The sequence below is a fragment of the Aotus nancymaae genome, unplaced genomic scaffold (assembly GCF_030222135.1).
Source record: "Aotus nancymaae isolate 86718 unplaced genomic scaffold, 86718_ANA_hifiasm-v0.15.2.pri h1tg000010l, whole genome shotgun sequence".
NCBI lineage: Eukaryota > Metazoa > Chordata > Mammalia > Primates > Aotidae > Aotus > Aotus nancymaae.
In genome coordinates, this window is record NW_026988421.1 from 28,102,584 (window position 1) to 28,130,558 (window position 27,975).

The 27,975-nt window shown below is 48.1% G+C and overlaps 2 protein-coding genes across 6 annotated transcripts in view; one reads left to right on the forward strand and one right to left on the reverse strand.

Annotated features, from left to right (window-relative positions):
• The window catches only part of SUFU (SUFU negative regulator of hedgehog signaling), a 121,721-nt gene extending 117,235 nt beyond the window's left edge, over positions 1-4,486 (reverse strand). For 3 of the 5 annotated variants that reach the window (XM_012439578.3, XM_012439580.3, XM_012439576.3), the window contains exon 1: positions 4,124-4,305. In XM_012439578.3, the coding sequence (XP_012295001.1) occupies positions 4,124-4,305 (182 nt within the window). Of the gene's footprint in view, positions 1-4,123 lie in introns of all 5 variants that reach the window. The other 2 variants (XM_012439579.2, XM_012439577.2) reach the window with 1 other exon arrangement.
• Positions 4,487-5,751: 1,265 nt separating this feature from the next.
• On the forward strand, positions 5,752-27,973 carry ACTR1A (actin related protein 1A). The gene is made up of 11 exons (XM_064373928.1): positions 5,752-5,868; positions 16,510-16,574; positions 18,158-18,233; positions 18,999-19,124; positions 21,206-21,330; positions 22,836-23,052; positions 24,059-24,151; positions 24,989-25,163; positions 25,267-25,328; positions 25,993-26,033; positions 26,208-27,973. Exons 1-11 carry the CDS (start codon positions 5,821-5,823, stop codon positions 26,308-26,310), a joined length of 1,131 nt encoding a protein of 376 aa, XP_064229998.1. The 5' UTR covers positions 5,752-5,820; the 3' UTR covers positions 26,311-27,973.
• The last annotated feature ends 2 nt before the right edge of the window (positions 27,974-27,975 follow it).

The window sequence follows — 27,975 nt, forward strand, 5'->3', positions numbered from 1 at the left end:
CATCTCTGCTAAAGATACAAAAAATTAGCCGGGTGTGGTGACAGGTGCCTGTAATCCCAGCTACTCCAGAGGTTGAGACAGGAAAATCACTTGAACCCGGGAGGCAGAGGTTGCAGGGAGCCGAGATCACACCACTGCACTCCAGCCTAGGTGACAGAGCAAGACTCTGTCTCAAAAAAAGAAGAAAAAAAAAATTCTGTTTTCCTTTAGAATGGATAGGAAAATTTGGTAGCTAGAGAAATAGACTAAATAGAAACCATCAGTGGAAGGAAGTCTGCATTTAGCCCACAACATGGCATTTGAGCTCAGATGCCTCAAACATCTGACAATTCCACAGACTGCAAGATCTTCATCAGCCCCTGAGACATCAATGGAGTACACTTTGCAACTGGGATAGTATGCAACCAAGTAAAAGACATGTTACAAGTGATCCCAGCAAATGGTGCCAGCACCAGGCAATTTAAACACTACTTAAAACCAGTAGGTCTTGTTTCAGCCTCTTTTACCAGAATATTATTTGCCTTTGTAGAAATCCCTGCTCTCTGCTAGGAAATGTTAAGTTATTTATAGAACTTGTAAGAAAGTTGCTACAAATAGCTTAGAATCTCAACAGAGGAAAAGGGACAAATCTCCGTGTCTGCCTTAACTCTGATTTCACCAAATCATTTGACTAATTCTACAACCAGTTGGGTTTAGAAAAGTTTGTGGGGCAAAGGAAGAAAGGAAAGACTAGAGATCCCTGGAAAGACCCCATTAGAGCTACGGAACTCCAGAGCAGATGGGAGCCACTACAGGTCCCATACCTGCTCCAATTTCCTGCTGCAAATTTCCAAACCTGTCCCCCTATAGCCTAGGTCCAACTCCCACCGAGCTGCAAAACTGTGTTGACCATTCCCTGCTCCATCGGCCGCATCCCTGCAGCCCTCCTTCTCACCACGTCTCCCACGAGGTGTCAGATCAAGGAGAGAAGCTTTGCATTAAAACTTCAACTGCAAGGAACTACCAAGAGTCAGACAAAATTAACCTTGTCCCCAAGCAGAGTATTCTGTTCTACTACTCAGAGGCCAGATGAGTATGTGGAAAAAAATCATATTTTACACTTAGCAAACAATGTTATCCAAAGTCCCAGGGCATCCCTCAACTTAATTCCTTGAACACCCAACTTCCCTCTGCAGGGCAGTTGCAGGACTGAAGTGGGCCTTGACTACAGGTTCTGCCTCTCTGCTTTGATTCTTGCTCACCAAAGTCTCACCTTTCTGTCAGAATGTCCCACTACTCAGGGATCACTAGCCAAAGAGCTACCCTACTATTGCAAAATGAATCCCAAGCTACCTTGGGCCACAGACAGACTCAGACAGCCTAGGCCAGTCATCCTGCTAGAAAACTCGTGGGATCCCAAATGTGAGGAATATAAATGAATTTCAGGATCTCACTTTTGCAAACTCCTCTGGATCTTAGAAAGTACCAGTCACTATTATGCTGAGGCCAGGCACAGTGGCCACACCTGTAATCCCAGCACTTTAGGAGGCCAAGGCAGGCAGATTACAAGGTCAGGAGATCAAGACAATCCTGGCCAACATGGAGAAACCCGTCTCTACTAAAAAATACAAAAATTAGCTGGGTGTGGTGACACATGCCTGTAATCCCAGCTACTTGGGAGGCTGAGGCACAAGAATCACTTGAACCCAGGAGGCGGAGGTTGCAGCCAGCTGAAATCATGCCACTGCACTCCAGCCTGGTGATAGAGTGAGATGCCATCTCAAAAAAAAAAAAAAAAAGAAGTACCAGTCACTGATGGCTGGGTGCAGTGGTTCACGCCTGTAATCCCAACACTCTGATAGGCCGAGGTGGGTGGATCACTTGAGGTCAGGAGTTTGAGACCATCCTGGCCAACATGTTGAAACCCTGCCTCTACTAAAAATACAAAAATTAACTAAGCATGGTGGTGTGTGCCTGTAATAACAGCTACTTGGGAGGCTGAGGCACAAGAATTGCTTGAAACCAGGAGACAGAGGTTGCAGTGAGCCAAGATTATGCCACTGCACTCCAGCCTGGGCGACAGAGCAAAATCCCATCTCAAAAAAAAGAAAAAAAAGAAAGTACCAGTCACTGTGCTGTTTCTCTTTATATTTCTCTGCATCTAGGCAGGGCTTTCACAAAGTGCTGTACAATCCCTTTTCTTCATTATCATGTCTTGGCCCATCTCTGAAGATATGGCCTGATTAACAAGCTTGCAGCAAGAAGAAAAAAAAATTGCCCTTAATCCTTTGTACATGCTTTCACACCTTTTACATACAATTCTATCCTTTATGGCAATTTGGGTGACATAAAAAGTTGCCTGAATCAGTGTAGGGATTTCTCCTTACACTCAAATGAGGCCTGAACAAACAGCATAGCAGAGCCAGGCCCACTTCTCTTTTTTTTCAAATAACAGAGACAGAGTCTAGCTATGTTACCCACGCTGGTCTTGAATGTCAAGGGATCCTCAAGGTCTTCCAAAATGGTGGGAATACGGCATGAGCCACCTCACCCAGCCCAGGCCCACTTTTCTCATGACACATGACAACAAGGTCATCACAACACATAGTTAAACATAGAGGCACAATGAGAATGGGTCATTAAGCTAGCAAGAGCTGCTTTCCACTCAGAAGTGCTCTTCAACAACTCCTCTCAACCAAAGAACAGTTCGAGGGCCAGAGAGGACTATGACACCAGTCCCACCTCCTCCTGGCTACTTGGACAGAGAAGCCTGCTCCCTACGACCCTCCCTAGACAGCATGTGGCTGGTCCCCAGGCCCTCCACGCTGTTGGCCTTTTGGCATCCTACGTTTGACGCAGGCAGCTGGCCTCAGCCCTGCACAGCCTACTGACAACCATGTCCAGGGGAAGTAAGAGATTTTCATGAGGAGGGAGACTTGGTCCTAAAGGGAGAGGGAACCAGCAAAGACATCCACTTGCCCCTTCGGTCTACCCTTTGGCTACACCCCAAGCAGCTGCCGAACCATGTTTCAGGACTCATTGAAGGAGATCATCTAATACAATGAATGCCTGCATGAACGTGGTCCTGAACAGTTTCAACCAATATCTCAGTTTTTGGTCCAGCAAGACCATGAGGACAGGTTCTTTTCTAGAGTCCCCATAACATCTGTTTTCCCCAAAGGCTTCAGGAAGAAACAGGTTGCAAACAGGAATGGGAAACCAGAAAAGACCATTCCTACCCTAAAGCTACTTGAGGGTTATTCTCAACTCCCTAGAAGAACTGCAGGCCATGGCCAGGAAGCTCCTCTTAATGTCCCACAGCACAATTCCTCCCTGCTGGGATCCCAGGGTCTCCATCATTTATTTCCCACTGGAGGTGGGAAGCTGTGGTCCCCTTCAATCCTAAGCCAAACCATACTTCTCTCTGCCTAATGCCCTAAAGCAAAGCAGCTGCAGAGCTAGGAGGAAGCTCTGCAAGGAGAAGAACAGTGTAGAATAAGCAAAAAGTTTATCAGGAAAAGCTGCTCCGTCAAACTTCAAAAGCAAAAGCTTTGCCCTGATGCGACGTCTTGAGCTCATCGGGAAGGTATCAAAAGGAGACCTCTTCCTCATCTCTCCACAAGCACCAGGCCCTCATCTTTGGCCCTCCTAACCCCACAGGAGAGCCCCGGGCTCCCAGCCGCCCCTATCCTAAGCAGTCTCGTGCCCTCTGGGCTTCTCCGGCCTCGCTCCTCCAAAGCCCTCTCAAATGCTCCCCAGGCCCCGCCTCGCCTCCTCCATCCCACTTCAGCTACCCCCTCCTTGGCTTCCCCTCGCCCACTAATGACCCCCTACAGGCGCCCCCTCTTTTCACCACGTTTACAGTTCCCTCGCTCAAGCCATTCCCCCCTCTGCTCCTACAAACACCCCCAGTCCTCTATTCTCCTAATCCCGGTTAACCCTTCACTACTCACGGCTCCGTTAACCCCTTTGTCCCCATTCCCAACTTCAGCTTTAACTCCTTCCCTCGCAGCAGGAAGCCCTCCTTCCAGGCGCTTTAACCGTTCTCCTCCCCTCCTCCCTGCCTCCCACAAATTACTTCGCCCTCGGCGCTTTAACCCTTCCCAGCCCGCGCCTGTCCGTCTCCCAGCGGCCCAGGACGTACCAGTACTTCACGATAGCGGTAACCTGAAGCGGGTTCGGCTGGTCAGGGTAAAGGCGGCGGCACTCTCCGTAGATGGCGTGCAGTCCCGGGGGGAAGAGCGAGGCGAAGGCCGGGGGTGCAGTCGGGCCAGGGGCCGGGGGCGCGGTGGGGCCGGGGGCGCCGCTAGGCCGCAGCTCCGCCATCCGGGCAAGTAGGGCAGGCACTGGAGGAACTAGGGAGGGCAGATAAGGGGGAGAGCACTGACGGGCCAGCGGGTGGACTCGGTGGGTGAGACTCCCCGAGGCGATGGGGGCTGCAGCGAGGTCTAGCTCCGCGCCTGCGCACGGCGCACTGTCCGCCCAGGCTGTCGCCGCCGCTTAGTCTGCCAGAGGGTGCCTCGGGGCGGTGGGGTGCTCAGGGAGGCGGGGCGCCGGCGCGCCCTATCCAAGCACCCATTGGCTAATGTCTGTGCCAGTCACAGGCGGGGAAGGCGTGAGTTGACAATAGGCCCCGCCTTCCCTCCCTGTGTTGAGATCATTCCAAGGCTCTTGGTCTCCCCCTAGTGTTAGGAGGAACCCAAGTTTAGAGATGTTGAGGCATCCCTCTGAGGTGCTAGGGTCCCACGAAAGCACCGAGAAGTGCGCCAACAAAGGGTTTGTTACTGTTTTGCTGACGCTCTGCTAACCAGGATTTAAACATAAATCTGACAATGGATTCATTCATTCATCCATAGGGCGTTAGTTTTAACAGATTATAATAAATCTAATGTTTTCTAGGGCTATTGACAAAAAGGTCCCTGCAATTTGAAGGAGGCAGGGGGAGAAAAAAATCTGGAGAAAAAAATGCACTGCGCTCATTTGAGAGCAGTGACACATAACCTCTCTTCACCTCCATTTTCTCAGCCATCAATGTCAATTCTGGCTCCTCAAGAAAATCAAAGAGATACGAGAACAGTTCCTGAAACCCTTAGATAATGTTTTAATGACCAAAAGAGTACCTATTCTAGTAGTTCCAATTGCCAATCTTCGGATCAATGTAGCCTGTTACAAAGTTTACACCTATGCAGAAAAAAAGAAAATGCAAAAAAGCAACGACAATGTACAGGTTTTTTCATTAAAGCTAATTTTATGCAACTCAAATTGTTTTCCTTTGTTGTAGGAATATGTCCTCTCGCGTGTGTAACATCTCCTTGTTGTTTGAGTGTGAGGTGCTAGGAGATGTTTATTCGAGTCTTATAGACCCAAATAAAAACATAAGAACCTCATATTGTCTAAGGGAAAACTGGGGGGAGTGGCAGGACTGATCTGCAAAATCGAAACATCCATTTATTATGACCAATCCAAACCGAACTACAGACAAGTACTCGAGAAGACTACATACCTCAGCATGCACTGCGAACTTCTTCAAAGTAACTACAGATCAGGGGAAGCAACGTGACCATCAACCTGTGTCTCTGTCTATTTAATCTAGGGAGACCACAAACCCCAGGGTACTGTGCATCGGAAATGCGACTCCCAGTCTTAAACTAGGCGGTCACCAAAGCAAGCGAGACCGCTAACGCAGGCGCAAAGCGTGCCGGGGATTGTAGTTCTTCAGAGGCGAGGTCCGGCCACTCCCTCGCCGCCCTGAACCGGCGGCTAGACTGCGCATGCGTGTCAGTGGCGCTAGCGGCGGACCCGGCTGGCAGTTCCTTCCCCAGAAGGAGAGATTCCTCTGCCATGGAGTCCTACGATGTGATCGCCAACCAGCCTGTCGTGATCGACAACGTGAGTTGCGTCTTTCCTATCTATAGGGGGACTTGGGCTCTCCTCGAAAGGATCGCTTCCCGGGGTTCACCCTGAGCCTCCGGCTCTTTGTCACTGGCCCCGGCCTGTCAGGCGGGTTCAGCCACGGCCGCCTCCTTCCTCCCCTCATCATAGTCTGCAAGCAAGGCGACCAGCCAGCAAAAGTGGGATGGAGAACTCTGGAGTGAATAAAGGAAAGGGTTATAGTCGAAGCCGGTCCTTGGGCCCTTGGCTGTAGGGGCCTTAACCGCTGTGTGAGAGCCTGTCGCCCGCCCTCTCCCGATCGCTCTATTGGCTGCTCTGGCTGTCCATCTTGACCGATGATCCCGCCTCTGGGCCTAGCCGGATGAGGCTAGGCCTCTGCGGTGATTGGCTTGCGCCCCTGTCGTTCTTTCTGGCCGCCATATTGTTTTCCCTCTCGAAGGGGCGGGGTAGTGCTCCCGGGTTTTGGGGATTGGCTTCTGGGACTCCGGGTGGTGGGGCCTAAAGGCGAGGTCCCGCCCGCGGGTGGAGAACGGCTAAGTTTTCCTTCTGTCTCAGCCGGCACGGCGACTTGGTGGTGTGGATCTGGGTGGGGCCCGAGAATCTGGTGCCAGAAACTGCTGTAGGATGTCAGCTATTACTGTGATTGTAAATTACAAAGTTGATAAAGGTCGAGAAGAAAGGAGGGTGACAAAGCAAGCAGAGAGGTTGTCTTCCTCTTCGGAACGCCTAGTTCTTAGGGAGAAAAAAATTACCAAACTTAATACTTGCCTGGCGCTCTAGCGCTTCCAGGGCGTTTTCACATACATTCGAGTTGGATTTTCACAAAAACTGGACGCATAGTTTAAAAGGAATTTTGATCCTCGTGTTACCAATGAGAAAACTGAAGCGCGAAGACGTAACGTGAGCCCAAGGTCACACAGCAGAGGTGCCCTAAATACAGTGTTTTATTCGTCATTCCTTTTGCCAGCACCCCCACGCAGAAGCATCAATAATGACCAATAGAAAGAATCTAAATACTGCTCTTATGTTGAGGGGAAAGGAGAAAATTGTAAAACGACTGCATTTCTGCCTTTGATTCAAAGCTTTGGTCCCACTCTGACTGACTGATCCTTTTCTGTGTCCCTTGTAGGTCCCTCCATTGAGGCAAAACCAACAGTTCCCTCTGTCGTAAGCTGACTCTGTCAGATTCTCTTTGTTGATTCAGCTCTTCGGACCTTAGGCATATTACAATATTCTTTCCCGTTTAAGCTTCAGCTCTGTTAGGTAGATAGGAATTACTATCCCGTGTATGCAGGAATGTTAAATAACAGTATTCAAGCCACCCACCCAGCTTAGGAATTGAGGAGCCAGTCATCAGACTGACATCCAGTTCCAAGTTGCTCGCTTTTTCCAAGTAAGATGTTTTTGTTGTTGTTTTTGTTACCTTCTCCTTCTCTCCAGGGGTATGGCTTCCTCCTCCAAAGGCGCAGAATTGAGCTCAATGCGACACTTAGTTTTTTTCTTTTCTTTGTTTTTTTAGGAGACAGGGTCTCACTCTGTTGCTGAGTCTGAAATGCAGTGGTGCAATCACAGCTCACTGCAGCCTCAACTTCCTGGGTTCAAGTGATCCTCCCCCTTCAGCCTCCCAAGTAGCTGGGACTACAGGCATGCACCACCATGCTCAGCTAATTTTTGTAATTTTTTGTAGACGGCGTATCACCATGTTGGCCAGGCTGTTGCGATTCTCCCACCTTGGCCTCCCAAAGTGCTGGGATTACAGGCCTGAGCCACCGTGCCTAGCGACACCTTTTTTTTTTTTTTTGGTCGGGGGGTGGAGGGGACAGGGTCTCACTTTGTTGCCCAGGGTGGAGTGCAGTGGCGCAATCTCAGCTCATTGCAGCCTCCACTTCCCAGTTCAAGCGATCCTCCTGCCACAGCCTCCCAAGTAACTGGGATTACAAATGTGCTCCACCACACCAGCTCATTTTTGTATTTTTAGTAGAGAGGGGGTTTCACCATGTTGGCCAGGCTGGTCTCTAACTCCTAACCTCAAATGATCCACCCCTCTCAGCCTCCCGAAGTGCTGAGATTACAGGCATGAGCCACCGCACCCAGCCCAGATATCTCATTTTTGAGAGGATTTTCTCATCTCCCTCACTAGACTATTAAATCCTTGTGGGTATTCCCCCACAGGTTTAGTGGTGTTGGAAAAGAAAAATTTTTAAAAAGTTGAAATTCTTCTCACTTCACCCATTTCTCTCCACACACACACAGTACCTAGGGTCTGGCACTTCTGTGTGCTCAATAAATGTTTTTTCGTTGGATTGATGGGTGATTGGATGAATGACTCAGTATCTCTATCACAGTAACAAAGATATTCCTAAATAAAGAAAAGATGGGGAGTTTCCTCTAGTTAATTAGTACATTACTGCAGAGGATTGAGTAGGACCCTTTGTTCTTGATGCTGATTTCCGGAGAGCACTGTGATTTCTGTCTTTAGCCAGTCTCTTTGTGCTGCTTCTGCCTCATTTTTAGTTGTAAAAAAGAAACATATATAGAAATTCAATTTCCTGTTTTCATCAGCAATGCAGAAGGAACAATCTGCCCATCCCACCAGCTCCTTTGCTTCTTGAATTGCTGGGCAGGAGTTCCATCTCTTGCCATTTTCTTTCATATCACTTACACTAATGCTTCTTAGTTTTTTTCTTTCTCTTTCCTGGTAGTATGTTTGGAAATGCATTACAGGAGTGATGCATTTTTAGTTTCAAGATTTAAAGAATTGACTTGCCTTTTTTTTTTTTCCTCTGGGAAAACATGTCCTTTATTATGGCAATAATCCTGCCAAAAGGTGACGTAGGAGAAACTTAAGTCATTTTCCTAATAGTATTTGCTGAATATCAGCCGCATTTTTAGATCTGGGTCTCAGGTAGTTCTTGCTGTTTAACATTTGGGGTGGGGGCCTTTTTGTTTTTATTATTTTCAAGATGGTAGATGTATAGGAAACATTATTTCAAATGTGTCGCTAGCTTTATTAACTCTATAGCTTAACACGTTGCTAACTTTATTTACGGACTAAGGAGAGTGTGATTAAAAGAATGCAGGAGAGAGAAAGCAGGGAGAGTCCCATTAGGTTCACAGCCTTTCCCAATCATAAGACAATTGTGACCATTCCTTTCATCCTACTCTAATATCAAGTCAGTTCATCAGAATTTAATGAGGAAAATGGAGGGGTGGGTAGGTGTGTGGTTTTTTTTTGTTTGTTTTTTGTTTTTGAGACGGAGTTTCGCTCTTGTTACCCAGGCTGGAGTGCAATGGTGCGATCTCGGCTCACCGCAACCTCCGCCTCCTGGGTTCAGGAATTCTCCTGCCTCAGCCTCCCGAGTAGCTGGGATTACAGGCACGCGCCACCATGCCCAGCTAATTTTTTGTATTTTAGTAGAGACGGGGTTTCACCATGTTGACCAGGATGGTCTCGATCTCTTGACCTCGTGATCCACCCGCCTCGGCCTCCCAAAGTGCTGGGATTACAGGCTTGAGCCACCGTGCCCGGCCTAGGTGTGTGTTTTAATGACAATAAAAAAATGATAGGTATTTTAAAAAATCACCTAAGAAGCTTTATAATGATAGGTATTTTTTAAAAACAAATATAAGTCATTTCTTTCCAAAGGCATATCATAGATAATAGTGTAAGATAAGAGCAGCTCCTAGACCACATTTTGAGGACTACACTTTGATCATAATTCCATGTTTATTCTGAAACTCAAATCTGCTAACATCCAGGCTATACATGGAGGCTCACTACTGTAATTCCAGCATTTTGGAAAGCCAAGACTGGAAGATCATTTGAGCCCAGGAATTGGAGACCAGCCTGAGCAACATAGTGAGACTTCATCTATACTTAAAAAAAAAAAAAAAATTAGCCAGGCTTGGAGGGATGACCTGTAGGAGGCTGAGGCGAGAGGGCCACTTGAGTCCAGGAGTTTGAGGCTGAAGTGAGATGGTGCACTTCACTCCAGACTGTTTAAAAAAACAAACAAACAAACAAACAAAAAACTCTAAGATTACAGTTTTGCCCTAAACCTAAAATGGATCAACATTCTTGTCAAACTTAAAACTGTCTTTGTGACTGTTTGGACCTAAATGCAGGAACATGTTGATCTTCGGAAATTTAACAATAAGCTAAATATTTGTTTATTTTGCTTTGGATGTTGTGCTGCTTCAGCCCCCTTTTTAAAAACAAACAAACAAACAAAAATAGACAGATGCTTTAAACATACAGAAAAATTCAGTGTGGAATATAACAAGCACCCAGGTAGCATTTGTCTACTACCCAGATTTAATAAATATTGACATGTTGCCATATTTGCTTCGGTATTTTTTTGCTTCAGTATACTCATCCACCTTCATGTTTTAAGGAAATAAAACATTACAGAAATAATTGAAGACTCTTTGTACTCCTCCACAACCCTCTTTTTTTTTTTTTTTTTTTTTTTTTTGAGACAGAGTCTCACTCTGTTGCCCAGGTTGGAGTTCAGTGGCATAATCACAGCTCCCTGCAGCCTCAACCTGCCAGGCTTAAGCAGTCCTCCCACCTCAGCCTCCCAAGTAGCTGGGACTACAGACATGTACCACTCTGCTCAGCGTTTTTTTTTTTTTCTTAATTTGTAGAAATGGGGTCTCCCTGTGTTGCCCAGGCAGGTCTAGAACTCCTGGGCTGAAGCAATCCTCCCACTTCAGCTTCCCAAAGTGCTGGGATTACAGGCATGAGCCACTGCAACTGGCAACCCTATCCTTTCAGTTTCACAAATAACCCCCAAAACAACCATCATCATAAAATTGTGCTCCTTTTCTACTCAGGAAGATAAGTCAGGAGAATTGTTTGAGCTCAGGAGTTCAAGACCAGCCAGGGCAATACAGCAAGACCCCTTCTCTTTAAAAAAAAAACAAAAAAAAAGTATGCTCCTTTCCACCCATGATTTTTTTTTAATTTTTGATTATTTGTTTTTAATTTTTTTTTTTTTAGAGATGAGGTCTCACTCTGCCACCCAGATTAGATTGCAGTGCTGCAGTCATAGCTCACTGCAGCCTCAAACTCCTGAGCTCAAGCAATCCTCCTGTCTCAGCCTCCCAAGTTGCTGGGAGTACCAGAGCAAACCACCATGCCTGGATTCACCCATGATTTTATGTACATGTGTATTTTAAGTTTGTGTGGGGGAGGGAGTGTGCTGTTTGTGTTTTGAAAGTTTACTTAAGTGCTATCATCTACTGCTATCTCTTTTTATTATAGCAATTTCAAACATAAAAGGAGAAAGAATAGTGTAAGGAATATCCATATATCCTGTCACCTAGCTGTAACAGTTATAAACTCTTGTCCAATTGTCTGAACTACATTCCTGCCCACTTCCCTCTCCCACATTTTTTTTTTTCCTGAGATAGAATCTCGATCTGTCACCCAGGCTGGAGTGCAGTGATGCTTTCTGGGCTCAACCGATTCTCCTGCCTCAGCCTCCCAGGTAGCTGGGACTACAGGCACATGCCACCGTGCCCAGCTAATTTTTGTATTTTTAGTAGAGACAGGGTTTTGCCATGTTGGCCAGTCTGGTCTCGAACTCCTGGCCTCAAGGGATCTGCCTGCCTCGGCCTCCCAAAGTGCTGGCATTATAAGTGTGAGTCACTGTGCCCAGCCCCATACTCATTTAAAAACATAATATACTATTATCACACCTAATCAAATTAACAAGAATCTCTTAATCTTATCAGTTATCTAGTCAATGTTCAGATTTCACTAATTGTCTGAAATTTTTTTTTACAATTTGTCACCAGCTCTTCTGATTCTACTAATGCTGATTCACTTAAGTTTTAGGAACACTAGAATTAGCTGAGGAAATGAAGTCAATGTGTTTATGTAACACTGTCACTTGCAGTGTGACATTCAGGCTGTTGTACAGCTTCTGCAAGAATCCATCCCTAGCTTGACAGAAAAGGTGAAGAAGAGGTGCCTTACAAAGATATTTTCAGCCGAGCGTGGTGGCTCATGCCTGTAATTCTAGCACTTTGGGAAGCCGAGGTGGCTAGATCACGAGGTCAAGAGATGGAGACCATCCTGGCCAACATGGTGAAACCCCGTCTCTACTAAAAATACAAAAATTAGCCAGGTGTGGTGGCGGGCACCTGTAGTCCCAGCTACTCAGGAGGCTGAGGCAGGAGAATCGCTTGAACCTGGGAGGCAGAGGTTGCAGTGAGCCAAGATCTCACCATTGTACTCCAGCCTGGGCAACAGAGTGAGACTCTGTGTCAAAAAATAAAAAAAAAAAGATATTTTCACTGTTTAATTATGTATATTTTGCAAGCCAAGGATGTGCTTCACACTGAGCTACGTCCTCTGAGGGTAAAAAAGAAATCAAATACCATGTGGAAGAAGAAACATCACTAATTAGTGGCTAGAAATTCCTAGAATAGGGATCTTAAACTGAATGCCTGCAGAAGCCAGGCAGGAATGGAAATATAGGAAAAGAGATGAGAGAGAATAGGCTGAAAGGCACCTTTTCCAGGGTGGGAAATCTGAAAGGTGCATTGAATTGAGCATGCCTGACCAAAGTGCTAACTGCTTCTCATTTCTATCCAATTGTCCCCATGCAGGAATATGGGCCTAGTGTTGCCAGATACTCTGATTTTTTAAAAATTGATTATATATTTTGAATTTTTTTCTTTTTCTTTTTTTTCTTTTTAAATAATTTTCTAAGTCTCATGAGATCTGGTGAATTTTTTATATATATTTTTTGAGGCAGAGGCTCACTCTATCAAGTAGCAGGAACTACAGAACCCCGCCACCATGCCTGGGTAATTTTTAAATGTTTTGTAGGCCGGGTGTGGTGGCCAGGTAATCCTAGCACTTTGGGAGGCCAAGGCGGGTGGATCACTTGAGATCAGGAGTTTGAGACTAGCCTAGCCAACATGGTAACCCCGTCTACACTAAAAATACAAAAATTAGCCTGGCATGGTGGTGCACACCTGTAATCCCAGCTACTCGTGAGGCCGATACAGGAGAATCGCTTGAATCCAGGAAGCGGAGGGAGCCAAGATGGCGGCACTGCACTTTAGCCTTTGTGACAGAGCCAGACTCCATCTCAGTCAATCAATCAATCCATCAATGTTGTCCAGGCTGGTCTCTCGAACTTCTGGGCTCAAGCGACCTGTATCTGCCTTTCAAAGTTTTGGGATGACAGGCGTGGGCCCCCGCACCCGGCCATAATTTTTGTTTGGTTTGTTTGTTTTGAGACAAGATCCTACTCTGGCATCCAGGCTGTAGTACAGGAGTGCAATTACAGGTTGCTGCAGCCTTGACCTCCCAGACTCAAGTGATCCTCTGACCTCAGCCTCCTGATTAGCTGGGATCACAGGCACGTACCACCATGCCCAGCTAATTTTTGTATTTTTTTGTAGAGATGGGGTTTCACCATTTTGTGCAGCCTGGTCTCAATCTTCCGGGCTCAAGCAATCTTCCCAGCTCAGCCTCCCAAGTAGCTAGGAGTACAGGGATGCACCACTATGCCTGGTTAACTTTGTGGTATTTTTTGTAGAAATGGGGTTTCTCTATTTTGGCCAGGCTGGTCTCAAACTCCTGGCCTCAAAGTGATCTGCCTGCCTTGGCCTCCCTAAGTGCTTGGATTACAGGCATGAGTCACTGCACCTGGCCGAGAGTACTCAAGAAGCCTCCACCAGGCATTTTTTCATTTGGCTTTGCCAGGGTAAATAACAAAGACTGTGGCAGCTCATTTGCCAAGTGTACAGTTCGTAGTTGTAAATACTGTTAAAGCAATGGATATAACCCTTTTGTATGCTCTTGAGCAGAATTTGTATGGCTTGAGTGAAATTAAGGCAGCTCAGCTGCTCCTCATTCTCCACTGATTCTTCACACTATGACTAGCCTGGCAGGCCTGCCTGGGGGATGCAGGGACATGCTGGGTCTGGTTCCACCTTGTGCATCACTCCCAGTGCCGCTTTCCCCTTTTCTGAACTGCCTCTGCCTGGGGCTTCTGGCATTTCAGCTGGTCATTCAGGTTCCATACTTTAGGTTCTATCTGCCAGTCACTTGCACATGATTGTAATTTTACTCAGCCAGAATCTGTTGAGTACCCAGCAAATGCCAGATACTGCTGAAGTGTACTCTCTGGCCTTAAGGAACTTCGACTGAAAAGAGACAAAAGTGGAAACTTTACATTGTAATAGAAAGCAGAAGGAAGTGCATGCCACCTCGTGGTGCAGGTAATGGTGATTTGCTGTGAAATAATAGGAAGAGGATCATTAATTCCAACTGGGGATTTTTCTTCAGGAGGAAGACAGTGATATTTGAACTCTTGCTGGGAACGACAGAGAAGAAAAAATGAATCTGACATCATAATCTGCCTGTTTACCCAGACTCTAGTCCTTTTGCTAGTAAACTAAAAATCAAATACCCAGGAAAATCATCTCTTAAAAATATCCAGGGTCTGAAGGACAGATCTCATCCTCTCTTGTTTTTAACCTCTGCCGGGAGACCCAATTAGTCTGTTGGCCTCACCACACCCAGATGAAGGCAATGAGCAATCATTGGAAGCCTGAGCAAACAGGTTCTAGGAGCTCCCTTCTTGCCTGTCGGTGCCTTGCTCTCAGAGCCCTTGGGTTTGTAGGCAGGTTCCTCCTCCTTTCCAGTCGTTCAGCTCACTCGACAGCTGCACCTCTTTCAGGCTCCATGTTGTACTGCCCAGACCAATGAGTTTGCACATTGTCTTCTGTTGGCAAAGGTTCCTGTTCTCTTAAAGAACTGGCTGCCCTGCTCTCCTCTCATACCACTTTCTTTGCCCTTCAACCACTTCTTTTTTTTTTTTTTTTTTCTGAGATGGAGTCTCACTGTATCTCCCAGGCTGGAATGCAGTGGTGTGATCTCGGCTCACTGCAACCTCCGCCTGCCAGGTTCAAGTGATTCTCTTGCCTCAGCCTCCCTGAGTAGCTGGAATTATAGATGTATAGCACCACACCCGGGTAATTTTTGTATTTTTAGTAGAGACAGGGTTTCGCCATGTTGGCCAGGCTGGTCTTGAACTCCCTGGCCTCATGTGATCTGCCTGCCTTGGCCTCCCAAAGTGCTGGGATTACAGGCATGAGCCGCCGTGCCTGACTCCTTCAATCACTTGCTTCCTCCACTAACCTCTGTCTTGCCAGAGGCAGACACCAGGATGGCCAGTCTCACTCCCGCTCTCCTGCAGAAGAGCAGGAATAAGAGAGACAAGGAGGGAAGCAGGCATGTTGCAGGGAAGCCTTTGGTGCAGATAACCTTGGCTACTTAGTGTCTACTGGTGTGTTTACTGCTTGCAGAGTGGGGTCTGGAAATACCACACTCCACCCCAGGAGAGTGGTCAACAGGCAGCAGGAAAAGGCTTACCCCAGCTATGGGTGCAGCTGCAAACCATGGTGGGTTAGAAAGGTGAGGATATCAGATGTGGTGGTAGAAGAGCTAAGAAGAAAGAGGACAGGATATATCTACAAGCAATATTAAGCCTGGACATCTGTCCTGCACAGGGTTGGTCTCTGTGTCTAGAGTCAATATTTACATTGATTGGGCCCTGGGTGGCACGTAAGATGCAGGGAGAACTCAGATTCTTTTCTGGAGTTCTTACTCAACATACCAAGTATTGGAGCAGCAGGACTATGGTTCTCTTCTCCTATTCTCAGATGAAGCTTTGGGGCTTCGCTGCTCTTTACCATCAGGAGACCAAGGAGTAAAAGGAAAGCATAGTAAAAAACAAAACAACAAAAATCTTCCAAAGCATAGTGCTCTTGCCCCTGCAATAAGAACCAGACATCACGTGTTCCATGGAAGTCCATTTCAAGCACGATAGTGCTCAAGGCGGTGTCTGTCACAGAGGCCGGGAGAGTTCAGCCTAAGCCGGGAAAGTAGGTTAAAAGCACCCAGGGTGGTATAACAAGGAATCATGTGCTTTTCCCACCTTATGTTCCTGAACTTGGCTGCTTTGATGCTTCTAGGTACTTTCTTCTTTCCTCAGGTTTTCTGTCTTTTTCTTTCCTTTATTACTAGTATTTTGAATTCCCAAAGCAAAACATGTTCAATGTAGAAAAGTCAAAGACTCCAGAAAAATCACACAACGTTGAGTATACAGTGAAAATCCTCATCACCATCCCATTTCCACTTCCCTCCCTTTGGTGTGCATTCACCTTTTTCTAGGTTCAAATAAATGTATATATTATATACAAATATTAGGCCTTTTTAAAAAAAATTTCTGTGAGACAGAGTCTCCCTCTGTCACCCAGGCTGAGTGTACTGGCACAATCTTGGCTCACTTCAATCTCTGCCTCCCGGGTTAAGTAATTCTCTCACCTCAGCCTCCTGACTAACTGGAACTACAGGCGCATGCCAACACACCCGGCTAATTTTTGTATTTTTAGTAGAGACAAGGTTTCGCCATGATGGTCAGGCTGGTCTCGAACTCCTGACCTCAAGTGATCTGCCCACCTCTGCCTCCCAAAGTGCTGGGATTACAGGTGTGAGCCACTGCACCCGGCCACTTTCTTTTTCTTAAATACAAATAGTACCATGTAATAATGTATTTCTCTTGCTTTTTTAATAGTTCTGACTCCTCATTCTCTCTCTTCTTTCCTCAGGGATCCGGTGTGATTAAAGCTGGTTTTGCTGGTGATCAGATCCCCAAATACTGCTTTCCAAACTAGTAAGTCATTCTGTAGCTTAGACGTTTGGGAGGTTTGTCAGCTTTGTTATAGGGCCAGCCCTATAAGGGACAGAAGCTGGGTTGGCGTCAACAAAGGAAAACAGTTGTCTACATGGTACAATTTGAGAGGCACAGACAAGAAGCCTCTTTTTAAAAATCTGATTTTATCTGATGCTAAAAATTGTATGATTGGTAACTTATTGCTTTGGATGATTGCTTCTTTGTGGAGCCCTTTTTTAAAAATTCTCCTATCACCCAGGCTAGGGATTAACACTTAATCCACCTACCATCTTTTTTTTTTTTTAAAGACGGGGTTTCACCACATTGGTCAGGCTGGTCTTGAACTCCCAACCTCAGGTGATCCACCCACCTTGGCCTCCAAAGTGCTTGGATTACAGGCGTGAGCCACCACACCCAGCCACCTACCATCTTTTTTTTTTCTTTTTTTCTTTTTTTTGAGACAGAGTCTTGCTCTATCACCCAGGCTGTAGTACAGTGGCACGATCTCGGCTCATGGCATCCTCTGCTGCCTGGGTGCAAGCGATTCCCCTACCTCAGCCTCCTGAATAGCTGGGACTACAGGCACGTGTCACCACGCACTGCTGATTTTTTTGTATTTTAGGGTAGAGACTGGGTTTCACCATGTTGGCCAGGATGATCTCAATCTCCTGACCTCATGATCCACCTGCCTCAGCTTCCCAAAGTGCTGGGATTACAGGCATGAGCCACCGCGCCTGGCCTAACCCACGTACCATCTTAATGAGAAGGAGTTTCTCAGAGCTTTCCTAAGGCTCAGAGATGGCAAGCAGGAAAAGAGCATAGCGGTTAGAGGAAGGGCTTAAAGGAGGAGGGAAAGGAAGAGGCTATCTGTCTGATCTATAGCATCACAGTTTATTTTGGTTTTGTTTTTTTAAGACAGAGTTTTATTCTGTAGCCCAGGCTGGAGTGCAGTGGTGCAGTCTCGGCTTACTGCAACCTCTGCCTTCTGGGTTCAAGCGATTCTCATGCCTCAGCCTCCCAAGTAGCTGAGATTACAGGCATGTGCCACCATGCCCAGCTAATTTTTGTATTTTTAGTAGAGACAGGGTTTCACCATGTTGCCCAGGCTGGCCTCAAACTCCTGACCTCAAATGATCCACCTGCCTTGGCCTCCCAAAGTGCTGGGATTATAGGCATGAGCTACTGAGCCTAGCCCAGCATCAGTTTTACTTAGAGGTCTTGGGAAGGGGACTAAGGACACTAACATTTTTTGAGTTAATCACTCATTTAGAAATTCTCATTTTCTTATCTTTCTTGGTCTGTACATACACTGGGGAAAGAGGAGAACTAAAGGTATTGAATAAAAATTTGTTTTCATAATTTATAATAAATATAATAAAATATGAAATAATATATAAATAATACATGTTCATTTTATAAATTGTGGAAAATACAGAAAAGTAGAAAGAAAATCAAAATCAACAATCACCTCACTCCTTGAAGATAATCTCAGTAGAATTTGAGTGTGTATGTGCATCTATACATCCTTCCCGTGTTCTGTCATGAAATGAAAAATGATGGTCCTCCTCACTCTCTTTTTCTAGTGTGGGCCGACCCAAGCATGTTCGTGTCATGGCAGGAGCCCTCGAAGGTGACATCTTCATTGGCCCCAAAGCCGAGGTAATTCCCAGGCCTTCAGAACAAGCCTCAAGCCAGCAGAGGACCTTCATTATTCACACATGGGACACGTCCCAACATTTGGACACACCCATAAGTAAAAGGAACAACTTTCTCTGAAAATCTCCCTTTTTGGTTTATTTTTCCCAGAAACAGCCTGGGGTCTTGGAGAAGAAATATCTGGAACCCCACTTTGGGAAACACTGAGACCAGTTTAGAAAACATGGCTTTAACCTTCTGTATTCTGTCACTGCCTTAACAGTGATCAAATTAACTGTGTTTGTTATTTTTTTGGCAAAAAAAAATTCAGTGGGGAGATCCTGGCTGGTGTACCCTAGGGATGAGTTAATTAGCACAGCTTTGGCAGAGCCCTCATGCAGCCTCTTGTAAGCGGAACAGCAGAATCACTGTTGCCATCCTTGGCCTCAAGTGCTGAGGCCCAGAAGTGGAAGCCAGGAGATTGTGTCCTGAAACCAGGCACTGAGGAAGGTGCCTCCTGTCACTTGCCCTGGAGGCACCTGAGGGCCCATGGAAATGCAGAAGCCCCCTGCTTTGCCAGCTCCTCAGGAATGAGAGCAGTTTGCAGCAAACAGTATATAGACTTGGAGAATAAGTGCTCACCCTTAGCCCTGGGTAAGGATAGCAGGGTGGGAGCTCAGGAAGCTGAGGCTTTTTTGCAAGTGATTCAGCTTGCACTGCTCAGTCTTGGGAGAGCAGGGTCCTGGGCAGAGCCTGACTGCTGCTACAAGCCCCATTCTCTTTTCCCAGGAGCACCGAGGGCTGCTCTCGATCCGCTATCCCATGGAGCATGGCATCGTCAAGGACTGGAATGATATGGAACGCATCTGGCAATATGTCTATTCTAAGGACCAGCTGCAGACTTTCTCAGAGGAGGTGAGGGTCCCATGTGTAGGGCACACCTGTGGGTTATGCAAAGCTGGGTCAAACTCCTACCCTAGAGATGATGAGGAGGATGATGATAACTGCCAAGAGTGTTGGAGCCATTTGCTTTTCAGGCATATTCAAATTTAATCTTAACACCATTTCTATGAGATATAGGTAGTATTATCTCATTTTACAAACAAGAGAACAACTTCAGAAAAGCCAGCTCATATTTCCAAGGTCACTTAGTGCATAAAGGGTAGAGATGGGACTCAAACCTACGTCTTTAAGAATTCAGAGCCTATGCTCATTAACTTCTCGCCCAGACTGGAGTGCAATAGCTCACTGCAGCCTCAACCTCTTGGGCTCAAGTAATCCTCCCATCTCAGCACCATCCCCCACCATGCCCAGCTAAATTTTTTTTTTTTTTTTTTTTCGGCAGTGGAGTTTTACTCTTGTTGCCCAGGCTGGAGTGCAATGGCATGTTCTAGGCTAACTGCAACCTCCACCTCCTGGATTCAAATGATTCTCCTGCCTCAGCCTCCCAAGTAGCTGGGATTATAGCATGGGCTATGGTGCCTGGCCAATTTTTGTATTTTTTGTAGAGATAAGGATTTGCCATGTTTCCCAGGCTGGTCTCAAACTCCTGCGTTCAAGCAGTCCGTCCACCTCCACCTCTCAAAGTGCTGGGATTACAAGCATGAGCCACTGTATGCAGCCTGTGCTTATTAACTTCTGAGGAAGTAACCCTCCATTCAAAAATGCAGAGGGAGGCTGGGTGCTGTGGCTCACACCTGTAATCCCAGAAATTTGGGTGGCTCTTTGAGCTCAGGAGTTTGAGATCAACCTGGGCGGCATGGTGAAACACCATCTCTACTAACAATATGCAAAAGAAAAAGTAGCTCAGGTCTGGTGGTGCGAGCTTTAGTCCCAGCTACTTGAGAGGCTGAGGTGGGAGGATTGCTTGAGCCTGGGAGGCTGAGGTTGCAGTGAGCCAAGATCGCACCACTCAACTCCCAGCCTGGGTGACAGAGCGAGACCCTGTCTCAAAAAAAAAAGAGAGGTGCAAACCAGGTGTATCAATTTCCAGGTGCAGATGGGATGTTTTCATTTATTTTTAAAGCAGTGGCCCCCAAACTTTTTGGCTCCAGGGACTAGTTTCTTGGAAGACAATTTTTCTACGGGGTTTGGGGCTTGGGGTGTGGGGATAGTGTCGGGATGAAACTGTTCCACCTCTGATCATCAGGTATTTGATTCTCATGAGTACACAACCTAGATCCCTCATATGCACAGTTCACAGTAGAGTTCACACTCCTATGAGAATCTAGTGCCTTGGATGATCTGACAGGAGGTGGAGCTCAGACGGTAATGCTTACTTACCTGCCACTCACCTCCTGCTGTGCGGCCTGGTTCCTAACAGGCCACAGACTGGTACTGGTCTGTGGCAGGCAGTAGAGTGGGGGAAGAATTTAGAGTTTCACAGCTTAACCATTGGAGATACATAGTAGACACAGGGGCCTGTATAACAATCTTGGAGGACAGGGAGGGGAGTTGGGGGCACAGCTGAGAACAGAATGAGATTTTATTTTTTCTTTTTTTTTGAGATGGAGTTTCGCTCTTGTTACCCAGGCTGGAGTGCAATGGCGCGATCTCGGATCACCGCAACCTCCGCCTCCTGGGTTCAAGCAATTCTACTGCCTCAGCCTCCCGAGTAGCTGGGACTACAGGCACGTGCCACCACGCCCAGCTAATTTTTGTATTTTTAGTAGAGACGGGGTTTCACCATGTTGACCAGGATGGTCTCGATCTCTTGACCTCGTGATCCACCTGCCTCGGCCTCCCAAAGTGCTGGGATTATAGGTGTGAGCCACCGCGCCCGGCCCAGAATGAGATTTTAAAGAGGGCATTAACTTGAAAAGTTAAGAAACCTACTTGGGCAGGGATAGGTGACAGGCACGGGTTGCCTTTTTTTGGAGGGAGGCTGAGAAAAGTTCCCAGGGTCTCAAACCAGCAAGTCAGGGTCTTCTCCCCCAAGACTAATGAGGGTGGAAATCTGGCCTTGCCCTTATTGTCTCCCCGGCTTCTTTCACCAGCATCCTGTGCTCCTGACTGAGGCACCTTTAAACCCACGAAAAAACCGGGAACGAGCTGCTGAAGTTTTCTTTGAGACCTTCAACGTGCCCGCTCTTTTCATCTCCATGCAAGCTGTGCTAAGCCTGTGAGTAGCAGCTGGCTAGCCTGGCCCCTGTGGGGAAAGCAGTCCTTTGGCACAGCTGAGGCTGGCTCTCCTCTGGGCTGGTTCAGAGTAACTTGAGCCCCCTCTGCTAGGGAAGGGTTAAAGACAGTGGGAAAGAGAGAGAGGCTTTTGCTGAAACTGAGCACTGAGGCTTTGTAGTTGAAAGCAGAGGAGGATATGTGGCTGCTATTGACCATATCCCAGTGTCAGGACTCCTAGCAGGTTTGGTCCCCAAGGCCTTGGCTCCACCTGCTGAGGCAGCCACATGCTGCAGCAGCTCTTCTTGGAGACCCCTGTAATGTGTCCACTTATTATTTAGCGCTAACTGTGGCTGGCTGCTCTGCCAGGCCCCTGAGACAACCATGATCCAAATGCCATCACATTCCTTGTTCTTATGCCCCGTGGTTCCTCTCACACGCCTTCCCCACCTCACACCAGGGTGAGGCCTACTGCAGAGATCATCCACGGTGACCTACAATGGGATTTATTTGGCCCCATTAACTAATTGTGAGCTAGCGTTTAAAAATCAAGAGCTATCCCATCAAAATCCAAATTGTTGGCTTCTCTGAAAAAATGGGACTGCTGGCACATATTCCCACAGGGCAGAAATCAGCTGGAGCTGAAGAGTGGCTGCCACTTGAGATGGAGCTGGAAAGCACGCCCTCTGACCTGCCCATGCTCTGTTGGCCTCCCCCAACTCAGCAGGGTGTCAGTTGCTTTACTTGCCTTTTTTTGGAGGGAGGCTGACAAAGGTCTCCGGGCTTTCAAACCAGCAAGGCAGGAGAGCCTGCCTTTTTTTTTTTTTTTTTTTTGAGATGGAGTCTTGCTCTGTCACCCAGGCTAGAGTACAGTGGCATGATCTCGGCTCACTGCAACCTCTGCCTCCCGGGTTCAAGCAATTCTCTTGCCTCAGCTTCCTGAATAGCGGGATTACAGGCATGCACCATTACTTACCTGGCTAAGTTTTTTATATTTTTAGTTAAGATGGGTTTTACCATGTTGGTCAGGCGGTCTCAAACACCTGACCTCATGATCTGCCCACCTCAGCCTCCCAAAGTGCTGGGATTACAGGCGTGAGCCACCACGCCTGGCCTCCTGCCTTCATTTTTTATGAAAGTGAAAAATATTCTTATTTTCCTTTACTCTTTTCCTGCCTGGCCCCTGTAGGCATTTGAGGGATTTTGCCTTTTGTCTAGAGACTTAAAACTGGCCCCTAGGCTGGGTGTCTGAAGTAGCTGAAGGCCAGGCCATCTCAGACAGGAAGGCCTGCTCTTCTGGGCATGGGGAGGGAACTTGAAGAAGCTCAGCACCTTCTGTTCAGGTGTTTCATGGCTTGCTCCAACACTCCAATACCCAGTCCCTTCTAAGGCCCCTGGAGATAGGCAGTCCTAAGCTTTAGTTTAGCCAACATTGAACACTCAAAAGAAGTATATTTCTTTCAAACTTGAGGAGGCAGTGCTTAGTGACAGTTTGCCCTTTTGCTTCAGTTATGCCACAGGCAGGACCACGGGGGTGGTGCTGGATTCTGGGGATGGCGTAACCCATGCTGTGCCCATCTATGAGGGCTTTGCCATGCCCCACTCCATCATGCGCATCGACATCGCGGGCCGGGATGTCTCTCGCTTCCTGCGCCTCTACCTGCGTAAGGAGGGCTACGATTTCCACTCATCCTCTGAGTTTGAGATTGTCAAGGCCATAAAGGAAGTAAGTGCTGCCCCTGGGCCTAGGGATGGAGTGGGGGTTTGGAGCAGAGCAGCCAGAACCCTGGTGACCTGCCTGGGGTCCCTGTCGATGCCCTGTTCTTCCCAGCCAGGTCTCCCCGACTTCACACTGACAGATTTGCCTTCCTGATGTGCTGCCATCTTGTTGGGGGAAAGGGAACTGCTTCCATTTCTTCAATTGGGTGATGGCTACATAGGGGCTCTCTATGTTTCTTATACCTTATATGCAAATTAAATAGGGTTTCGTTTTGTTTGTTTTTGAGATGGAGTCTCTTTCGCCCAGGCTGTAGTGCAGTGGTGCGATCTCAGCTGTAATCTCCGCCTCCTGGGTTCAAGCCTCCCAGGTTCTTCTGTCTCAGCCTCCCAAGTAGCTGGGATTACAGGCGCCCACCACCACACCCCACTAATTTTTGTATTTTTCACAGAGAGGAGGTTTCACCATGTTGATCAGGCTGATCTCAAACTCCTGACCATAAGTGATCTGCCCGCCTCAGCCTCCCAAAGTGCTGGGATTACAGGCATGAGCTACCACATCCGGTCCTGGTTTTTTTATTTTTTAACATCCTTGAAGAAGTCATAATACATTTAATACATTTGTCTTTGTAATGTAAGTAAACTGAACCCTCCTGCCACCTGTGGCTATAGGGAAACCACTGAGCTGGGTAGGACCAGAACCATATGAGGGGTAGGAGAAAGATGCCTGGACCTGGGCTGAACTTAGGTTGTGGTCTCAGACCTAGGATCCAGAGGCCAGGTTTCCAAGCTTGCTTCCAGGAAGGTGGAGCAGGTAAGAACTCATATGCCAAATGCCACCCAGTGAAGGCCAACAGAGACCTGCCGGCCCCTGCTTCTGGGCAGCAGCTGTAGTGACCACTGGAGCAATCACAGCGTTTAGATATGCTTCTGCAGCAGCACATTCCTCCCCTGGGCTTTTGACTGGGTATGCACCAAGCTTCCTGCCAGCCTGACTGTCATGCTTGGTTCTGCAGAGAGCCTGCTACCTATCCATAAACCCCCAGAAGGATGAGACGCTAGAGACAGAGAAGGCTCAGTACTACCTGCCTGATGGCAGCACCATTGAGGTAGGTGGCCGGCCTTCTTCCTTTGGTTCCCTCAGGTCCACAAAAGCTCTGGGCCCAACCAGCATTCCCCATGAGGGGCTGGAGTCCAGCAAGCCAGTCCCTTTACACCAAGCTTGTCCCACCAGCTGCCCATGGCCCAGGATGACTTTCAGTGAGGCCCAACACAAATTCATAAACTTTCTTAAAACATTATGAGATTTTTTTCATGATTTTTTTTTTTTTAGCTTAGCAGCTATCATTAGTGTTAGTGTATTTTATGTGTGGCCCAAGACAATTCTTCCAGTGTGGCCTGGAGAAGCCGGGGCCACACTGGAACTGGATACCCCTGCTTTATACCTCTGTCTGGAGCAGCAGAGCTCCTGAGAATGAGTGGCCCTGTCTCCTGCAGAGGAGGCAGCAGGGACTTTGCTCCCTCCCACTAGAGGGGAGGAAGCTCCTAAGGGATTTTCCCACATCAGTATGCGATTTGGAAGTGTAATGGTTAGTGCCATCCTTCACCACACTTGCATACCTGGGCACAGTGTAGGGCGAGTTGCCACTCGCTTGAACCTCCATTGATAGGACGTTTCCATGAGCAAATAAATCCAGGTACTGATGCCAAAGATCTCTTGGCTGGAAAATGCCAGAGCAAGAATGAAACATAGGAGCCTCCCCTCTCTAGTTTCTAGGAGCCCTATCTTTGTTCCTTTAAGCCTTTGACATGTAGAGTCTGTCTTGAACCTGGCCTTCATAGCCACCTAGTTACTAAGTGATGTGCAGAGGGGCCTCTTCCATTCCCACTCCCAAAGGGACCTTGGTCCCAGCTCCAACCTCTTCAGCTAGCCCTCCTACCTGCAGATTGGTCCTTCCCGATTCCGGGCCCCTGAGCTGCTCTTCAGGCCAGACTTGATTGGGGAGGAGAGTGAAGGCATCCACGAGGTCCTGGTGTTCGCCATCCAGAAGTCAGACATGGACCTGCGACGCACGCTTTTCTCCAACATCGTCTTGTCGGGAGGCTCTACCCTGTTCAAAGGTTGGTCTTGGCTCTTGGAACCCTCCCCCTGGAAACTTTCAGCTCCTCGTGGTTCCAGACACCCAGTGAATTGACTTGAAGTTCTCCTCTTCTGCCTATTCAGGTTTTGGTGACAGACTACTGAGTGAAGTGAAGAAACTAGCTCCAAAAGACGTGAAGATCAGGGTAGGAGCTCGGTGGGGCCTGGCCTGGGTGGAACTGGGCCTCCATGGACAGAGCGCCATCTGGTGTAGCTTCACTCTGGCTTTGCCCAAGCTCTTCAAGCAGCCATGGCTCTATGAGCAGCACCAGGTTCCCAGCCTGTACACTGACCCTGAGGTCTAGGTCAGCCACAGGGAGGCTGAGTTCTTATTCTCCCTCTTCACTCCAAAGGAAAGCAGTTCTAATACCCAGATGAGGCAGGGTACTAGATAGAGGGCCCCTCATGTGATCTTTCAGGGAAACTATGATCTTGAGAGGAGACTGACTTTTACTGCTGCTGTGCCCCTACCCAGGTGGCTCCCTATCACAGTCTGATGCCTTAGTGACGGGCGAAGGGGGTTGGCTATCTGAGGAGAGGGGGGATCCTAAAGGAAGGAGTGCAGTTCCTGCCACGGAGTCTGCCTCTCCCTGGCCCCAGATAGTCTCAGCTTCCCTGGGACCTGTGGGCACTGGAAACCTGCTTTCCCAGATGAGTGGCAGGCTGGCCACAGTGCCCTCCAGAGAGGCCAGAGCTTCAGGCTTGTCATGTGAAATGCATCCTCTGCCTTGGGCAGAGAGAGGAGCATTGTAGGGAAAGGGAGCAGAAGGGCTGGAAGTCTTAGATTCCTCTTTCCCCCCACCTTTGCAGATATCTGCACCTCAGGAGAGACTGTATTCCACGTGGATTGGGTGAGTAGTTCTTCTGGGAGTGAGAACAGAACAGGAAGTGATGGCACTGATAACTCCTCAGCACCCTGTCCCTCTAAAGAAAACCCTGATTTGATTTGGCCCTAGGGGACGGGCAGGCTCCACACACACACCCACTTCTCTCTCACACTGTTCCTCTGGGTTTCCTTCCTCCAGGGGCTCCATCCTTGCCTCCCTGGACACCTTTAAGAAGATGTGGGTCTCCAAGAAGGAATATGAGGAAGACGGTGCCCGATCCATCCACAGGAAAACCTTCTAATGTTGGGACATCATCTTCACCTCTCTCTGAAGTTAACTCCACTTTAAAACTCGCTTTCTTGAGTCGGAGTGTTTGCGAGGAACTGCCTGTGTGTGTGAGTACGTGTGTGGGTACGAGTGTGTGCGCGCATGTGAGTGCCGTGTGGCCCAGGGACCCCGGGCCCAGAAAGGACGATGAACTACCTGCGATGGTGACAGCCTGAGGCCTGGGGTTGACCACTAACTGGCTCCTGACAGGGAAGAGCGCTGGCAGAGGCTGCACTCCCTCCTCAGGTGGGCCTCTGGTTGGCTATGGGGGACTCCGTTTACTACCACAGGGAGAGAGAGGGAGGTAAGCCACCCCCTGGGAGACCTTGCTGCTGCTTATCCTAGGCTGGGCTGGCCCTACCCTCACCCCCACCCCCACCCCCCAGGATGCCCTGAGGCCCCAGGCAGCTACTGCCTCCGCTTGCTGGTCACTCTGCTATCGATGCCTCCTGACCGCACATTGAAGACTGGGGCTGGGGTTGAGTTCTGTCTGATTTTGTTGCCATTTTCGTTTGGAAGGCTAGAAAAGGACCCCAAGAGCTATTACAGAGACTGGAGTTAGGAGAGAGCAGGAGGCCTTCATGTTCACCAGAGAACAAGACCACACCAGCCACTGGAGGAGAGCAGGAACAGTCCTCCCTCTGAGTGGCTGCAGAGTTAATGTTCCCAGTCCAGTCCCTTTCTGGGGGCCTTGGGAGAGTTTAAGGTGCCTGCTGGTTCCAGGTCCTCGCTTTCCATCTGTTCTTATTGCAATGCCATCTTCAGACAGTTTTATTTATTGAAGTGTTTGTTCAGTAAGGGGCTGGAGAGAGGGAACTTGCTGCCTCCTGCCTTGCCTCACTAATGTTTACAGCACCTAAGCTTAGCCTAGCCTCCAGGGCCCCGCCTCTCCCTGCTGATGGTGAGATGACAGTGTCCACAGGCTGCAGGACCATTTGAGATTGGAAGCTACACTCAAAGACATGCCCACCAGCCTTTCTCCCTCTTCCTTTTGCTCACTGCCCTGGAATCAACAGGCTGGTTGCTGGTTAGATTTTCTGAAACAGGAGGTAGAATTTTTCTTTGGCAGAGGCCCCTAAGCAAGGGAGGGGTGTTGGAGAGCCCATGCCCTTAGGACTGGAGAAAGCTGCAATTAACCGAGTTGCCTTTTGCCACTGTAGCTGACCAGGGGATTAGGTTGTAGAGGTTGGAAGGCCTCCTCTGGGCTGATCTTGTGCCATTCTTGACCTTGGACCTGGTTGGTTAAGGAGGGAGAGGGCCAGACCAGAGTGCCAGGAGCTAATGGAGCCAGGCCTGACTCCTAGGAGTGGTCCAAAGGCCTTCAGCCCAGATGGTGCAAAGCTGGGGCCAGCCTGTCTTCACCGGCACCTTCACCTCTGACACCAAGACCCACCCCAATCCCAGACTCCATGCAGTGTTCTCCCCCACGCCATCCTATGACCAAAGGCCCCTGCCAGGTGTGGGCCGCAGCAGCAGGTGTGTGTGAAAGTGATATAGCGCCCCGCGGACTGCAGTGCGCTTAACCAACTCACCTCCCTTCTCTTAGCCCAAGCCTGTCCCTCGCACAGCCTCGCACAAACCACATTGCCTGGTGGGGCCCAGTGTACTGAAATAAAGTCGTTCCGATAGACACATCAGC

Coding starts and splice junctions, on each gene's coding strand:
- ACTR1A (XM_064373928.1), top strand. CDS start 5,821: ATGGAGTCCTACGATGTGATCGCCAACCAGCCTGTCGTGATCGACAAC. Junction 18,234..18,998: donor TCATTGGCCCCAAAGCCGAG/GTAATTCCCAGG, acceptor CTCTTTTCCCAG/GAGCACCGAGGGCTGCTCTC. Junction 19,125..21,205: donor TGCAGACTTTCTCAGAGGAG/GTGAGGGTCCCA, acceptor TTCTTTCACCAG/CATCCTGTGCTCCTGACTGA.